General features: G+C 40.7%; 1 protein-coding gene across 1 annotated transcript in view; it reads left to right on the forward strand.

Annotated features, from left to right (window-relative positions):
* The window catches only part of SLC22A16 (solute carrier family 22 member 16), a 32,539-nt gene that overhangs the window by 5,805 nt on the left and 8,031 nt on the right, over positions 1-18,703 (forward strand). The window contains exons 2-6 of the mRNA XM_059941996.1: positions 3,821-4,300; positions 7,417-7,534; positions 12,868-13,399; positions 16,249-16,376; positions 18,492-18,601. Coding sequence (XP_059797979.1) covers positions 3,821-4,300; positions 7,417-7,534; positions 12,868-13,399; positions 16,249-16,376; positions 18,492-18,601 — 1,368 coding nt within the window. The remainder of the gene's footprint in view (positions 1-3,820; positions 4,301-7,416; positions 7,535-12,867; positions 13,400-16,248; positions 16,377-18,491; positions 18,602-18,703) is intronic.

Here is an 18,703-nt window from a genome sequence, read left to right on the forward strand (position 1 = left end):
GCTCCACAACAATTGTTAAGTATTTTGAATGTCAAACGTTGTGTCAGCATATGGTTAAACCAGGGAATTTGATTTTTCAGAGCAGGAAGCTTGCTTGCTTACTTATTTATTTATTTACTTATTTATGGCTGTGTTTGGTCATCATTGCTGCGCGTGGGCTTTCTCTAGCTGTGGCGAGCGGGGGCTACTCTTCCTTGCGGTGCGTGGGCTTCTCATTGCACGGGCTTCTCTTGTTGCGGAGCTCAGGCTCTAGGGCACGCGGGCTTCAGTAGTTGTGACACGTGGGCTCAGTAGTTGTGGCTTGCGGGCTCTAGAGTGCAGGCTCAGTAGTTGTGGTGCACGGGCTTAGCTGCTCCGCGGCATGTGGGATCTTCCCGGACCAGGGCTCGAACCCGTGTCCCCTGCATTGGCAGGCAGATTCTTAACCACTGCGCCACAAGGGAAGTCCCTCTCCTGGGAAGCTTTTTAAGCTTGTATAGAGTCCTGGATCCCACCTCAGACCTCCTGAGGGTGGGGCAGAGAAGACAAATCCTAGCTTCAGGGGCCTGCCAGGGTAGGTGCTCTGTTGGGGGGACTGTGTGTGAATGGAGAATGAGAATAGAACACTTGTGTGACTCTGTAGAGAACTCTAGTGACAACTGTGGGGTTCAGGTTGGCTGGGGAAGGACCTGAGGCCAGGTAGGTGGTGACAAACCAGAGAAGCTGGTGGGATTCAAAGACTGGAGCCCTGGACGGTGCAGGAGGCGGGGTGAGTGGGAGGGATAGGGGGAGCTGGGAGGATGGGAAGCCGTGGTCAGAGAGCAAAATGTGAGCTTTTCAGCAGTGGAGCTGCTCCAGGTGATGAGACTACTTAGGTACCAAACCCAAACGCCTTCAGGGGCAGGCAGGTAAACTTCAGACGAACAAAATCTGTCTGCTGTTTGCAGGGGCTGTGTTGTAGTTTGCAGTGTTGGAATTTGTGGGGTGGGGAGGAGTCAAAGACTTATAACAATGATGTATGTTACATTCTCAGTCATATTCATATAGGATTGTTATTATAGGATGCCTCTTAGGTCCCAAACAGGATTTGGTTGCAAGAGGATCTGGTGCCCAAGTCTTTATTGCCTCGGTGTCTGGCAGTTAGACACTGGCCCACCACAGACTCCACTCTGTAATGATCTGGACAGGGTGATTCTCCCTCTGTTCTAGACACCAGGAGCTTGCCTTTAGTGAAAGACTCTATGCTGCCCTTTTCCTCTGGAATTTCCCAGGCAGCATTTATAACTTTTACCATAATTTATATAACTAATCTCCTGCTGGAAGACATTTAAATTTCCAGTGTTTTCCAGTTACAGACTAAACTTGTACATTAACTTTGGGAGAGTTGATATCTTTATGATGTTGAGTACTTGTTACTCCAGGGAGGTAAAAAATAAAAATTACTCTCAAGGGCAGATGGTAATACCCATTAGTGTAGTAGAGACACTTAGGTGCTTGATTTTAAAAAAAGAATTAGTAAATCTGAACTCTTTTCTTAAGTAAGATTAGCTTTCCACTTTATTTACATGAGTAATTTGCTAAGCAAAGATTGACCAGTAAATTTCAGGTCACTGTTGGCTTCAGTCTGTAAATTTGGAGACCCTACATTTACTTTTAAAATTTTGAATGAACTTTTAATTTTTGGATAATTTTAGAGTTACAAAATAGGTGCAAAGAGAGTAAGGAGTGTCCCTGTGCGACCCTCACCAAGTTTCCCCCATTGTTAACACTTTATACTACCATGGGATATTTGTCAAAACTGAGGAACAGACATTAGTACATTACTATTAGCTAAACTCTAGACTTTATATAGATTTCATCAGTTTTTCCAGGAATGCCCTCTTCCTGTTCTAGGATCCAATCCCGGGTACCACATTGCATTTAGTTGTCATGTTATCCCACTCTTCTCTGGTCTATGGCAATTTCTCAGTCTTTCCTTGTTTTTTATGACCTTGACACTCTTTAGGCGTATTGACCAGGCAACCTGTAGAATGTCCCCCAATCTGGGATTATCTGTTGTTTTTCTTATGATTGAACTGGGGTTATGGTTTTTGGAAAGACGGCCACAGAGGTGAAGTACCTGTTCATCACATCATATGAGGGGGAATGTGATATCCATACAACATCTCTGAGGATGTTAAGCTTCAACATTCGGTTAAGATAGTGTTTGCCAGATTTCCCCACTGTGAAGTTTCCTTTTATCCTACTATGTTCTTTGGAAATGAGTCACTAAGTCTAGCCAAGGGGGAAAGAGTGGGAATTAAGGTCCATCTTCTGTAGAGAGGGAATATCTACAGGTATTAGTTGGAATTCTACTGTAAGAAAGATTTGTTTCTTCTTTCTTTTTTCTTTATTTGTTCAGTCATTCTCTTATATAAGTGTGTATTTGTCAGGGTTCTCCAGAGAAACAGAATCAGTAAGAGATAAATAGATATAGATAAAGGTAAGAGGAGATTTATTATAGGAATTGGTTCATGTGGTCCTGGAGGTGAGAAGTCCCACAATGTGATGTCTGCAAGCTTGAGACCCAGTGCTATAATTCAGTCCAAGTCCAAAGGCCTGAGAACAAGAGGCTGATGGTGTAAGTCCTGGTCTCAGTCCAAAAGCCCAAGAACTAGGAGTGCCAGTGTCTTTGGAGAGCAGGAGAAGATGGATGTCTCAGCCCAAGCAGAGAGATCAAATTCGCCCTTCCTCCACCTTTTGTTCTATTCAGGCACTCAACAGATTGGATGATGCCCACCCCCACTGGTGAGGGCGATCTTCTTTACTCAGTCACATGCTAATCTCCTTTAGAGTCACCCTCACGGACACACCAGAAATAATGTTTTATCAGCTGTCTGGGGATCCCTTAGCCCAGTCAAGTTGACATGTAAAATTAAACATCATAGTATGGGACATCATATCATATCATATATCCCAAAGTGTTAAAAGGATTGTCAGTGCAGGCTATTTTTCAACAGGTTAAAAAAAAAAAAATGACACAAGTGCTCACTAGATCTGATTTGCCTTCTAAATGACATAGTTGTGAATACATTTTATTCAAAAGCTATCAGCATGTGTACTGGTGGAGTTCAAATAATTTTAAATGTTGTGAAACTAATTTTATTAATGTAGCTAGTGGGTGAATGGCACTTTCACATTACTGTGCTACCTCAGGTTTTAGCTTGACATTTGGAAAGAGCTTGCTTTGGCTTCAGATAGACTGAATTTATCTCCCAGCTCTTAATTCTGTGCTCTGAGCAAGTCACTGGCCTTCCCTGAGCCTCAGTTTCCCTCTCTGTAAAATGGAAATAAAAACTACTTCATGGAATTCTTAAAAAATGTTTTATTTTATTTTATACTTTGGATTATACTGTGCTATTTATTTTGTTGCTCAGATTGTTTCAGCTTTGCCCTTTGGGAGCTCTTTCATACTGGTTCCTCTGTCCCCTTGACATGCCACCACGTTTTTTGTATTTTGAGTACTTCCTTACTTTCTGATACTGTAAGGTGCTCCAGGCTTATTTTGTATTCTCCCTGTCCTGGTCTTAGAATCAGACATTTTTCCTGGTTCCTTTTTTTGGAGAATGATAGTTAGAGCCCAAGATCTGGGCACTGATGTGCTTGTTGCTATTGGGATGTCATCGCTTTTAGGCCCTGTGGACAGATATATACACTTGTGTATACACACATATCTATAATTATTTCTGTGTTTATCCCTTTATCCAAGCTAAGGCATAATGGAGGCCTTTCATATTTGCATATGTCTTTTTTTAGCCCATAGGCCAGATATAATGACTTGATTTTTTTTTTCTCTTTGCAGATACCAGATATTCCTCTATTTTATATGTGCCTTCCAGAACATCTCTTGTGGTATCCATTACTTGGCTTCTGTGTTCTTGTCAGTGTCCCCACAGCATACTTGCAGGCCCCCAGGCAATGTGAGTCGGGTTCTTTTCCAAGGTATCTCTAGTTGGAGGTTGGAGGACATCTGGACCCAGTTTTCCATAGGCCGTGAAGATCACATCATAGTGCAGCTACAGGATGGTGAGATTTGGGAGCTCACAAGCTGTCACAGGTTCCGGAGGGATAACAAGTCGAGTTTGAACTATGATTATAATGGCCATAAGAGTAGTTTCCCTTGCTTGGATGGCTACATCTATGACAAGAGCAAGTGGCGCAGCACCGTGGTGACTGAATGGGATCTGGTGTGTAACCGAGAATGGTTTGGAAGGCTGATCCAGCCTACATTTATGCTTGGAGTCCTGCTGGGAGCGGTGATCTTCGGCTACCTTTCTGACAGGTAAAATGAAATGTTTAGTATTGTTGCATCAGTGTAGGGTTCATTTTCCTATCTGATTTCCTTAGGGGACAGGGAATTATGTTCAAAACTGTAGTCATTTTCATACCTTCTATCTAAATTCTTTGCCGATCTATTATTTAGAGACACAAAATAACATAGTGTTTAGGGGATGAGTTCTGAAGACAGTCTGCCTGTGTTCTGCCATTTATTAGCTGTGGGACCTGGGTGAACTGCCTAACATGTGTTTCAGAATCTCATGTGTAAGCTGGCAATGAAAATAATAGCACTCACCTCAGAGGGTTATTGCAAAATTAATACAGAAAAAGTACCTTGGACACATAACCACTCAGTAGGTACATATAACCACTTAGTAGTGAATTTTTTTTCTTTAAATAGACTTGCTTTTTAGGAGGATAGTCTGGTCCTAAGCAATAATATCTATGAAATTGTGTGATATACCAGCCATATTTTTAAGAAATACACATTAAAATGAATATGTAGCTCTTAAAATGAAGCAAAGTTCATCTCTATATGGACATGGACCACACTTTTCGTATCTGTCCTAAAGTACAGAGATGAACTTATTTATTTGGTCCCCATAGTTGTGAGTTTTACAGGTATGTGCTGGGCACTGGGAACCTAAAAACAACTGCTTAGGTCAGAAATCCCTGCCCTCAGGGTGTGCTAGTCAAATGGGGCCAACAAACACGTCCAAGTAAAGATTATAGGGCTTTGTTTTGTCCAGGGACATACTAGAAGTAAAAGCAATGGAGGCAAAGACTGTGGAAGCCTAAAGGGAGGAGTACCCAGGTCTTTCCCCCCAACACACACATCCCCTCCAGGAGGTGGCATTTGAATAATGAAATTGGAGCAGAAGTGGAGTCTAGTTATTATTTGGTGATTGAAGTTATGTTTCAGTGTTTAAGAATCTTCTGCTTCATAACTGTCTTCCTGGGAAGTGTGGAAGTTAGGGTGTCAGTGGGGAGAGGAACAAAATAGGAGATGAAGAGGTAGATATTCCCTTTTGTTAAGTCTGTCAGTGGAGGAACTGCAAGATGCAAGGTGGCTACCAGAGTGATGGGGTCCAGAGAAGGTTCTTGTCTTTGACTGGAAGAGACTTAAACTGAAAGGGAGAAGTCAGAGGAGAGCGAAAGACAGAGGAAAAAGAAGTAATTGGTAGAATAAGGCCTCAGAGGAGGTGGGAAGAGACATGATCCTATACAAAGACTGCAAAATGGTATTTGGAGAGAAAAGGGGGTGTGTCTCTGGAAAGGAGGAAAGAAGAGAAGCCTGAAGGCAGATGCAGGTCATGTTGGCAGGTGGGCAGACCAGGAACTTGTGGGGCTTTCTCTTTGATGGTCTCTGTTCTCTGCAGGAGAGGGCCGCTCATCTGCTGAGAGTGAAGACTTTGTGGGTGGTACAGGGGGTTGATCAGGGATGGATGGAAAATAGTTTTAAATGGCATTCAGGGCTCAAATGAGATTGGGAACATTTATGTGCAGAGTCAACAATCCCTACTAATACATGTGGGAGCAGAGAAGGCTGAGGCCATGAAAGTGACAGTTTCCAGTTTGCTTGCATACCCTCTGCTGCACTGGGCAAGCCTGTTGGTTGGAATCTCAGGACTGTATTTTTTTTGCCTTACAATTATCTGTCCGGGACATCTCACAGGGAGAAAATATCTGCAAATCACATATCTAATGATAGTCTAGTATCTAGAATATATAAAGAACTCTTATAACTCAACAATAAGAAGACAAATAACCCAATTTAAAAATGGACAGATGATCTGGATAGATATTTTGCCAAAGAATATATACAAATGGCCAAAAAACACATATAAAAATGCTCAACATCATTAATCATTAGGGAAACGTAAATCAGTGCCACAGTGGGATAACCCCTGCTCACTAGAATGGCTATAATCAAAAGGACAGACAACCACAAGTGTTGTCAAGGATGTGGAGAAATTGGTGGGATTGTAAAACTGGGGCAGCCATCCTAGAAAACAGTTTGGCAGTTCCTCAAAAAATTAAACATAAAGTAGCTTATGACCCAGCAATTCCACCCCTAGGTATATATCCAAGAGAATTGAAACATAACTTTACACAAAATCTTGTTTGCTAATATTAATGGCAGCATTTTTCATAATAGCCCAAAAAGTGGAAACAATCCAGGTGTCCATCAACTGATGAATGGATAAACAAAAGGTGGTATTAGCCATGCAATGGAATGTTATTTAGTCATAAAAAGGAATGAAGGACTATAACATGGATGAAGATTGAAAACATAATGCTTAGTGAAATAAGCCAGGTCGTATATTGTGCAACTCCATTTATATATAGAGTCCAGAATAGGCAACTCTATAAAAACAGAAAGCAGATTAGTGGCTGTCAGGGGCTAGAGGGAGCAGAGCATGGGGAATGATGACTCCTGGGTGTGGTTTCTTTTCGGAGTGATGAAAATGCCTTGGAACTAGATAGTAATAAGAGTTGCACAACGCTGTGAATACACTAAAAGCCACTGAATTGTGTACTTTAAAAGGTTAAATTTTATGGCATGTGAATTACATCTCATTTTTTTTTTAAGTCTGCAGGCATATAATTGTTATTTGTTTGCTTTTTAGGCAAAGAAATGCACTTCTCAGTTATGAAAATATAGGGCAAGTAAGCAGCTTATTCTAGTAGCAGAATGTAGCAAGACTTCTGTTTTTAGAGGGGCTTAGTAAGAGTTGTCTCCCCTTGGTGGGCTGAGCTAGCCCAACAGGGAAGATGATCCAGCAGGTCACAGAGCAGGTCCTGACAGGGAAAGGACAAATCTTCCCTCTCCTTGCTCCCAATCTCAGGTTAGGTGGTCCTTTGGGGACCACCCAGAGTGATCGAGTGTGTATATTAGCAGCTCAGGTGGAGGCCAGTCCACTGAAAAACAGGCCTCTTGAAGAAATCATGTGTTAACTCATGATTTGCTCAAAATAAATGAATGAGTAACAACAATCAAATATTGATACATAAGCTATTAAAATATAGGTAGCACCTATCTTTCATGAATTAGAGTGGATGTTTTAAACTGTTGCAGCCACACCTTGCTCCTTCCTCTGTGTAATTCTTATTTTTCAGGGCAGGAAGACGACTTGTCTTGTGGGCCACAAGCACCGGTGTATTTTTGTTTGGCATAGCAGCGGCATTCACGTTTGATTATTACAGCTTCATAGTCGCACGCTTCCTTCTTGCTATCGTGAGTTGGGTTGTTGTTGGTTTGTTTTGTTTTGTTTTGTTTTGCCTCTTTAATTCCACTGCAGGACTTTTATATTAAACCTTAACTCTCTTAGTCTTGTTCATTTAGAATCTAGTGAGAGAGATCAAGGACTAATCTTTGTTCGCTCCACCACAGAAGTCTTTCTGTAGCATATTAGTGTCCTATGCTTAGAATGGAACTCATTAAAATGAAAAATTGCTGCTTAGTAGGCAGAAACTTTACATCTGACTCGATGCCTGACAGGTGATCCACATTCCACGATTACTAACAGCAAGGATTTGTGGAACATCACTTCCACTTGGCATTGTACTGGGGATTCTAGCCGATACTATAAAACAAAAGAGAGAGAGGAGACAGGGAGAACAAGAGGGAGAGAGGAAGGCATAAGGGGAAAGAAAGAAAAAAAAAGTCATTATTTGTAGCCATTACAAATAATCGCTGCAAATTATTTTACTTCTGAGCAATTGTATGGGTCTAGTCAGGCTTTGTATGCATGAGCCAAACAGAAGGTTCAGGTGTATTGTTAAGAAAGTCATTTGTATAATGTGCAGGAAGAATGAAAACAAGAAGGCATCAGGCATTTCTGTTATGGGGAACAGGGGAGTAGAGTGGGAAGGGCATGAGTTTGAATCCCAGCTTTGTCATGTATTGGCTTCTCAACTGTATGACCTTGGGCAAACACCTTATCCTCTTCAAACCTTAATTTCTGATCTATAAACTGTAGAAAATAATACCTGCTTCACTGGGCTGTTACCAGGATTCAGTGAGATTCATGTAAGCATCCCCAGTTCAGTACCTGGCATGGAGTAGGCACTCCCTACTATTAATAATAAATTGCAATTTATTATTAATTAATAATGCAATTACAATAGCACCTACTAGGGTGCTATTACTGGAAGTGGACCAGAGACTGAAGAAGCTGTTTCCACACTTGGTGAGGCTTCCAGACAGCTTCCAAACTACCAAACAACAGCAGCAGTGATTCTCTTTGGAGGTCACTGGGCAAGGATAACCGAGTGAAGTTTTATCTTCAGGGAGAGCTTGTGATCTTGCTGAACACAGAGCAGGGCATTCATCCCCTCTCACCAGAATGGATGATCCAAGGGTCTGGAGAGAAGCCAAGGACTTCAATCTCAGAAGAAGAGGTCACTGCACCCCCTCAGAGGGCAAGGTGGTGTATTCTCTTTTGGAGTCTTCATCAATGGCTGGGAAGGGTTCCTAGAAAGCCACACAGATGGCCAAGGATAGGAAGATGCGTTAAAAAAAATTTAGGAGAATTGAAGGTGTTGCATCTTAAAAAAATGTATATATATCTAGGAATATAGAGAGTTTTTAATATGAAAGATAACAACCAGCAGTTCTGTCTCCACCGAGGACAGAATAAGAGGAAATGGCTCTGTAGCTACAGAGTGAGATTTGATAAGAGACCTTCTGGTGAGAATGATGGTACAACAGAGGCACAGACAGGTCTTGAGAGAGTGTGGAGCCCTCTTTTGGAAGATTTAAGAGGATAATTCTAAAAATATCTGTTTCGGTCTTGCAAAATACCATGAGTTGATTTCCAGAGCCAAGAAAATGAGACAGCCACCCATAGAATACATCTGTAAAATGTGGCCTTAATTTTCTGTGTCTCCTTCCTTTGGTTTTTATGGGAAATGTATTTGTGATACAATTCTGAGTAGGGAAGATGCAGGCAGATTCATTCACTCAGCACATTTATGGATCTGCCTACAGAGTGTAATGCTAAGTAAACCTGACCAGGCTGTTTCAATAACCCTACATCTTAGAGGAAGTCAAGACACTGACGGGCCATTTTAAAAATCCATACAATGTTGACGATGGAGGACTAACAGTGGAGGGGGTCCTGCAGCGGGGGATGGGATGGGGGCTCTGGAGAGTCAGGGGCTTTTTAGTCTGAGGGGTGGGTGAGAGAGGCAGAGGCAGCAGCAAGTGAGAAGGCCCTGAGATGTGAAGAAACTGAAGGTCTCGATGCCTGGAGAATAGGGAGGAGGTGAAATACATGATAAGGCTGAAGGAGAGAGAGAGGACTAGGCAGGGCCTTGTAGGATGACAAAGAGTTTGCCTGGTTTCCTAAAGGCAATGGGAATCCCCTGAAGGAGTTCAGTGAATTCAGGGGTGAAGTGGTCATTTTGGCTGCTATGTTGGGGGTGGGGTCAGGGCAGATGTGAGGAATAGAGTGTTATCAGTGGAGGTGACAGGTGTGAATGGTGTCAAGGAGGCTTCTGGGATTATTTAGGCAGTTGTGCAATGGATTGTTTGAACCCAGTGACAGAAGTAACCAGTAGGAAGTGGGAGTGAATGCAAAAAGAACTGGCACTGACAAAAACATTTTGGGGACTGGTGTTACAACTTACTTTAATGGGGAAATTTGTAGTATTTGAAGGTTTAAATTTACCAAACAACTGGATTCTTCAGTATGGGAGTCCTCATTATCAGGGTTCATTAACTGAGTCTTGCAATTACAAGGTTGCGTGGGGAAATAAAAGCGGTTGCCACAAAATATGAAACTGCCCATTAATACAATAATCCCAATCAAGCACCTCTCTGCTTACTGCTAGTAGGCTAGCCTCTTTGCGACTCTGATGCAAAGTGAAATTGCAGATCTCACAAAAGATTCTAGATTACAAAGTCTTTGAAAGCAGTGGGGGAAAACTGCCTGAATCCTACACAGATCCCTTGACCAATTGGGATCTGGCAGAGATAAACCATTTAACTTTTTTTTTTTAATTAATTTTTATTGGAGTATAGTTGACTTACAATGTTGTGTTAGTTTCTGCCCTACAGCAAAGTGAATCAATTATACATATACATATATTCACTCTTTTTTAGATTCTTTTCCCATATAGAAACCAGTTAACTTTTGAAGAAATTAACATCCACAAGGATAATGACAAGATGAGCCTTCAAAAGAGTATGATTCAAATATCAAAGGATTAAGAGAGGCCTTTGGAGAAATCAGTGGCACTCTAGAATAATTCTGCAAAAATTAATTTTATGATTTGTTTTATAAAAGTCAAATGTGAAATAATTTTGTAGGAAAAATTCTAATCCTTTCACCACCACCCCCCTCCACACACACACACAAAAATCCATCATTTGTTTCATTCTTTGTTTATTCCATGAGGGGTCACATATTGTTATTATAATCTAAATTTTGTTAAATTAAAGATAGGCCTATTTTGGGGGGCTTCCCTGGTGGCACAGTGGTTAAGAATCCACCTGCCAATGCAGGGGACATGGGTTTGATCCCTGGTCCGGGAAGATCCCACATGCCGCAGAGCAACTAAGCCCATGCGCCACAACTACTGACCCTGCACTCTAGAGCCCGCGAGCCACAACTACTGAAGCCTGCACGCCTAGAGCCTGTGCTCCACAACAAGAGAAGCTACCACAGTGAGAAGCCCGCGCACCACAACAAAGAGTAGCCCCACCTCTCGCCGCAACTAGAGAAAGCCCACGTGCAGCAACGAAGACTCAATGCAGCCAAAAATAAATAAATAAATAAATTTATTTTTTAAAAAAAGATAGGCCTATTTTCAAAATAAAGTTTTTCCCCCATTTTTTTTATTGTGGTAAAATACACATAACAATATTTATCATCTTAACTATTTTTAAGTGCATATAGTTCAGTACATATTAAGTACATTTATATTGTTGTGCAAGCATCACCACCATCTGGATCCATCTCCAGAACTCTTCATCTTGCAAATCTGAAACTCTATATTCATTAAACAATAACTCCCCATTCCCTCTTCCCCTCTACCCCTAGCAACCACCATCCTGCTTTCTGTCTTATGAATTTGACTGCTCTAGGTACCTCATAAAAATGGAATCACATAGTATTTGTCTTTTTGGAGTTAGCTTATTTCACTTGGTATAATGTCCTCAAAGTTCATTCATGTTGGAGCATATGTCAGAATATTACTTTTTTAAAGCTAAGTAATACTCCATTGTATGTATATACCACATTTTGCTTATCCATTCATCTGTTGATGGATGCTTGGGTTGCTTCCACATTTTAGCTACTGTGAATAATGCTGTTATGAACATGGATATAAAAATATTTCTTTGAGATCTCACTTTCAGTTCTTTTGGGTATATTCCCAAAATAGGATTGTTGGATATGGTAATAATATTCTTAATTTTTTGAGGAATTCCCATACTGTTTTCCATAGCAGCTGTACCATTTTACATTCCTATATGCACCAATAGTGCATATGGGTTCTGATTTCTCCACATACTCACCAACACTTGTTATTTTTTGTTTGTTTGTTTTTTTGATACTATCCATCCTAATGGCCATGAGGTGGCATCTCATTGTGATTTTGATTTACATTTCCCTAATGATTAGTAATGCTTAGCATCTTTTTGTGTGCTATTGGCCATTCCTGTATTTTCTCTGGAAAAATCCAAGCCCATTTTTGAATTTGATTGTTTGTTTGGTTAGCAGACGTTTGGTCCTGTCCAAAGCGTCCATATAACATTTGGTCCAGGCCAAAAGGTACTTGATATTTGGTCCTGTCCAAAACCATTTGGCATAGACCAAATATGCTCATGGATGTTTTGGATAGGAGCAAATTTCAAGGACCTTTTGGTGTGGACCGAATGTTTTGTGGATGTTTCTGACAGAACCAAATATCCTGTAAGGGTTTGTTTTATTGTTGAGTTTTAGGAGTTCTCTACATATTCTGGATGTTAGTCTCCTATCAGATATATGATTTGCATATATCTCATTCCGTAAGTTGCCTTTTCACTTTGGTGATATAGTGCCCTTTGATGCACAGAAATTTTGAATTTCCCTGAAGTGCAATTTGTCTGTTTTTTTTTGTTGTTGTTGTTATTGCCCGTCAAAATGAAGTTTTAATCAAATCTTTTTTCTTCTCACTAATTACCATAAATTGTTTGTCCCCATTTAAAATTTAGGATTTGATAATAAGGCTCTTCTCTATATAGATAAATTGATACACACATTTGCAAGGAACTGAGACATAAATTCACACCGTAAAGGAATATTTAAATGAAGCAAAAGGCAGTGTCTAACATTTATATCATGCATAACCACTCAAGTTTTGCCATTTGGGGTGGACAGGGTGTGGGAAGATGAGAGGACCCATTTAAAGAAGAAGGATGGATCGGATTAAACGCCATTGTATAAATATGATACGGGTTTCAGAAAGCAATGCTTTGTCATTTTCTTTCTTGCCTATGTGTGATTTGCAGAGAGATTGGACTCCTTAGTAGTTATGTGTGTGACCTTAAATCTGGACCACTCTCCCTGCTTTGTTTTGCAGTGTGGAAGTGGCTATCTCGTGGTGGTGTTTGTCTATGTGACAGAATTTGTCGGCATGAAGTCTCGGACGTGGGCATCCATCCACTTGCATTCCTTTTTTGCTTTTGGAACCATGGTGGTGGCTTTGACGGGCTACTTGGTCAGGACCTGGTGGATCTATCAGATAGTCCTCTCCACAGTGACTGTCCCCTTTGTCCTGTGCTGTTGGATGCTCCCAGAGACACCTTTTTGGCTTCTCTCGGAGGGAAAATATGAAGAAGCACAAAAAGTAATTGATACGATGGCCAAGTGGAATAGGACGAGATCCTGTAAACTGTCAGAACTTTTATCACTGGATCACAATGGTTCTGCTGGTAATAAGCCCTCTCAAGTTGAGAAGCACACCCTATCAGATCTGTTTTATGACTGGAGTATTGGAACAAGGACACTTATTGTTTGGCTGATTTGGTTCACGGGGTGTTTTGGGTTCTACACCTTCTCCTTGAATTCTGTTAATTTGGGAGGCAATGAATATTTAAATCTCTTCCTCATGGGTAAGTGGTTAAATTACATTTAAGTTGTAGCCATGAAGTGAAATTTCTACCAAGTTTTGAGAGTGTTTCTATTGTCTTTTTTTTCTACCAGGAGCAATACTGCCAACTATGTTATTATGGTCTCTTTTAGTGTTACACCTGTATATATTCTCTTTAAAAAAATGCCAACAGTTAGAAGACTTGAGTCCCTCCTTCCTCTTCTGCCTCTTCTCCTTGCTTGCTTCCTTTCTTTAAGCCCATTGCCATCTCAGAGCTATCCTTCAGAGGTAACTTCTATAACCTTTGGCTTGTACTTTCAGATCTCTTTTTATGCATCTCCATATATTTGTGCAGATAAACGTTTTATATTTTAACATAAATGAGATTATTCACTACATATTGTTCTTTGCAAGTTGCATTCCTTTTAATATTTAACATGTCTTGGAGATCTTCTAGTATCTTTCTACCTTCAAGTGTCCTTAATTTAGGAATTTTAGTCAGTAAAATAACCTAAATACATGCAACTGTAATTTATGTTGTCATGCTTCTTTTAATTCAGTAGCAGGTTAAGATAGCTTCAGATACTGCTGTGATAGCTTGAGGTGTGACTCCTAGGGTAAACCAAATTCATACGAGACACGAGAGAATTATCAGAAATGCATTTGTCCAGCTGGTTACTTCCGTGTAGGCTGCTTGTATTTGATATTATCCCCAGAAAAGTTTGCTTTAAAATTTTTATACATAGCTAACATCCCTTCTCATTAAAATGTTCTGATAAGACACCTGTTTTTGTTTATTATAGCTCAGCAGAAATTATGAGAGAAGTAATTCTAAGAAAAAAACTTTACTCTTTTCTTGGGCAGACCAACAAGTTTATAAAAAGAGCCTATCTTGACTTCAAACACATTCTATGTGTCAATTGGAGAAAGGATGCAGTATTCGTAGAACAGAGCAGCAAATGGTAGGAGAATCAAGTAGGGTGGGGTGTGGCATGGGGAAGCTTAGGAGTGCTGGAGTTTTAGATCTCTATGCTATAGTCTTAATTTTGATGGAGATGTAAATTCTCAAGAAACCGGGCAATCTTGTAAATATAAAAATGTTTCCAACACAAATACCATGGTTTTATAGTCTTCACTGCCTTTGATTTTTCATGTCATTGCCCTTGCCAGCAGCCCTCTGCCTGACAGGCGCTTCTAGTCAACACTTTTGTGCTGTGAAATTTTTGAACAAGTTTTCATCTCCTGAGATGGTTTGGGGCTGGTGGGAATTCCAGCTTAGGTTTTGTGCTACTTGCAGGCGATAAGCGCTACAGTAGCCTGAAGACGTATCTTTGAGGTTATGTGGAGATAGGAGCAGAATGGGGTTATACATTATAAAGTAAAGAAAATAAGGGCACATGGTCCTAATCCCAGATAGATTGGGCCTCATTGGTTGCACCATTTCTAACCCAGACATAGTCAGGTCAAAATTTAGATGCAGCATCTATACAACAACTCAAGAAACATCAAGGTGGAATATAATTTAAAAGGTCTCTTCAGCTGTTTCCCAGTTGCTGTGCAGCTTTGCTAGACTCCAGGAAGTCGGTTGGTGGCCTTGCACACAGTGCTGTAGAGAGGGGAGCCCTGAGTCAGACGTGGAGGGAACCAGACATGAGGGAGGGAGGTTGCAGGAAAGGGGCCTTGGCTCCCAAAGACCAGTCCCTGAGCTGTCACTTGCTCACTGGGCTCAAGTCATTTAATCTGAGTTGGAAAGTGGGGGTAATAATCCAGGCCTATTCTCATGAGGTTCTTTGGAGAATCATTGATTTATTTGACCTTGAAAAGTGTTTGATAAATAAACAAACAAAAAAAGAGTAGAGTAATAGATGTACCTACTGTTCGGGCCTGGAGGCATGGACCTTACAGCAGGGTCTGTGAACGGGAGGCCTCTTCTCTGGAGTTGTTTATTTTCCATGTTAATGAAAAGGAGGGAGGCTGTCTCTCCAATGGGGCTCAGAATGTTATTTTTTTGTCTTTGCCAGGCCTTTTTTTTTTTTTTTTCTGAGCAGCTGCACCTGAGTTTAACTTCTGATGTACTGCTAAGAATGTTAACTCAGAAAATATGTGTCTACCTGCAGAGATATGTTCCCAAAGCTGTAGGAGACATGTAGATCCAGACCTGCCGGTCTAGGTGCTTGCACCATTCTGTAGTTGAATGGGAAAATGCACATCAGTCCTAAAAGGCAGTGGTGGGTAGTGTCCTGGGGTTAGGCAAGCTCCGGAGGGTCGAAAGAACAGACCTTTGAATTACGTGGACAAGCTAGGCTAGTAAACAGTGACAGTTTCTCAAAGGCTATTATTGGGTTTGGTCAGTTTTTGCTGAGAAAACTTCTTGCTTGCTCCCTGATGCATTCTGGCTGATAGATGTAAAGCTGACACTGAATTTTCTACTTTAATTGCTATGTTCGAAGTTACAGTACAAACATTTCCGCATAGTTCTGCCAAGCAGAAGAAGCCAAAGGTCAAAAAAGATCAATGTTGTCTATTAATTTACATATTTATTCATTCAACCGGCCCATCCTCCAGTCACTGTGTTGTGTCCTGGGGAGCTTCCTGCCTAGTCCGGGATAAGATTCCAAAGACAGGTGAAAAGTGCTAGGCAGATTATGTGAGCATTAGTGCACATCACAGCAAACATCCTGCCCACTCCAGTGAGTTTAAAAGTCGTGGGGCTTGCTGCCTCTCAGGCGGTTGTTGGATAGTTCTTAGAAGCCCCTGGAAGCAGAGAGAGAGGGCTGACCATTCCTTTTGGGTGGTGGGTTAGAAGGCAGGGTCCCCTTGTTCAGTTGGACACTGTGGCTTATTGAGATGCATCATTTTGCTCCATGACAGGTGCAGTGGAAATTCCTGCCTACATCTTTGTGTGCTTTGGGATGGACCGTGTGGGGAGAAGAAGCATTCTGGTTTTCTCCCTTCTCTCAAGTGCAGTGACCAATGGTGTGATTATGGTGATCCCCAAGGTGAGTTACTTTATGTTTTATTTAGGGAATGGTTAGTTAGACTATGACAGTGTGATGGGAGCATTTTCAGCTTATGAATATGAAGATGAATTAAGACATATGGATAGAGTATATGCTGTACATAGTATTTTAAATGTTTTCTTTAAAAGTCATTCTCTGTTACACAGATAGTTGAAAATTTAAGGAAAAAAAGAAATGTGGGGCGGGGGTAGGGGGAAAAGCCTATAATCCCACTTCCGAGAGATGGCCAGTGTTGTATTTTGCCAACATGATCATCCTGAGTGAGAAGAGTAGATTGCACCTTCCAGTAATTATCGTCATCTTAAACTTTTATTCATTCATGAAAGATCTATCCAGCATCTAGTATGTGCCAGGTTCTTTTCTAGGTGCTGAGGATGTGCAGTAAGTCGAGTTTCTCTGAGTATAATGAAGAAAAACAAAATAGGATGAGGGCTGGAGAATGACTGTGTATGGAGGGGGAATGCACATGTGAACTATTTTATTTTATCTAAGGTGACTGAGGACGGTGTGCCTCTCAGACAAGGTGACATTTGATCAGAAACCTGAAGGAGGGAGGGAGCCATGGAGACAGCTGAAAGATACGATGAGTCTTATGTTCAGGATTGTTCCAGTTTAAGTAGTCTTGTGTTTTTTTTCACTGTGGTAGATTAGTAGCTTCCAATTTCTAGTGTGCATAAATCCCCTGAGGAGCTTGTTTTTAAAATTCAATTTCTTAGTGAGAAACAGTGCCATAAACTACTGAAATGACTTTCACGTTCCTGTATTTTGGCAAACTCCATCCCCTAGAATACCTCTTGCACCCAGAAGTGCTTCTTCTCTTTCCCCCCAAAATGTAAAACCTGTATTTTCATTCTCAATATGGAAAATATGGTCACTATAACAATACTTTAAAATACTTTATTTTAAATTGATTTTATAATTATTAAGCAACAGTATCTCAACATTTAGATCAAGGCATTTTAAGTTTTGCATATTGTTTGAAATTTAACTTAAGCTAACCAGTGACTTCCTTTTATAGTAACGCTTCACTTAATTATCAGGTTTGGTGAATCAAATGTTTTATGTATTGACGTTTCCAGGTGATTGATATATACAACTGATACACATCAGTTAAAACTGCTTAAGACAAGGAGGTCTCTGCCAATTTGAGGGAGCTTCATCCACACCCTTTTTGTTTGTGTTTTTAAGTAGCTTGCAGTTATATTTGTTGAGTTGATGGCAGCTGTCTTTGAGCTGGTGAAGATTTAGGGAAACCCTAGAACCTTCAGGTTCTACGGTGGTTAAGCCCCAGCGGTAATGTGGAAGACAGGAAAGTGGCTGATGGGGATTTCTCGAAATAGAGTACTAACCCTTAGCCACAAATTTTTCCCCTCTCATAAAACTTCTCTCCAAATGGTAATGTCAACACAATACAAAAATTTTTAAGTCCCATTAATTCATTCAACAAATATCGTCTACAATAGTAATTAAGGTGACAAGGTGACACTGGTTGCCTTAATAGAGGCACCACCAAATCTCAGTAACTTCACATCATAGACATTTATTTCTTGCTCATAGAAAGTTGGATGTGGGTGTACCTCGTTGGTGGCTGTGGGAGTGGTGAAGGGGGTGTTTGGCTCCATTGAATCATTCAGGGACTCGGGTTGACGGAGGTGCTGCCACTCCTCACACATGAGCTCCAAGGTCACCTGGGTCTCAACACCCAGCTGGCAGACAGAGGAGGAGAGAAAAGATGGACTGTGGGAGGTCTCTGAGAACCACTGCAGGAAGTAGAACATGTCAGGGACGACAGCAGAAACCATCTGGGAGGGTCTCATTCCAAAGTGTCTCTTCCCAAATAGCTTTTCTTATTTGGTAATTTGAAATCTCCAAGGCTGCAGGGAGGCACAGTAAAACTTTCCTCTAAATTTCATAAAGATGGAAAGCTTTTGCAGACCATGCGTCGAGTTTACAAAATAAAACTCTTCATTGTTCTGAAAAATACTGGAGAATTAGAAAGTTTTAAGTAATAATTTTAAGGATTTTCTATTTTTCTTTTAATATATTACTTGATGACAAAATGATGGTCTATTTTGCTAATATATATTTCTTCAGGATTATCATGTTTGGTGTGTGGTGGCATCTATGGCTGGAAAATTTGCCATAGGGGCAGCGTTTGGCCTTATATACCTTTATACAGCAGAGCTGTATCCAACCATTGTAAGGTAAGAGTTACTTATTTTTCTGTTGTTATCTTTCACTTATGTGTCATTTGATTACATTTGGCCTTTGAGTATAAATGCTTTCTTTCCGTAGAAGTTACTGGA

The sequence above is a fragment of the Balaenoptera ricei genome, chromosome 12, assembly GCF_028023285.1.
Source record: "Balaenoptera ricei isolate mBalRic1 chromosome 12, mBalRic1.hap2, whole genome shotgun sequence".
Taxonomy (NCBI): Eukaryota; Metazoa; Chordata; class Mammalia; order Artiodactyla; family Balaenopteridae; genus Balaenoptera; species Balaenoptera ricei.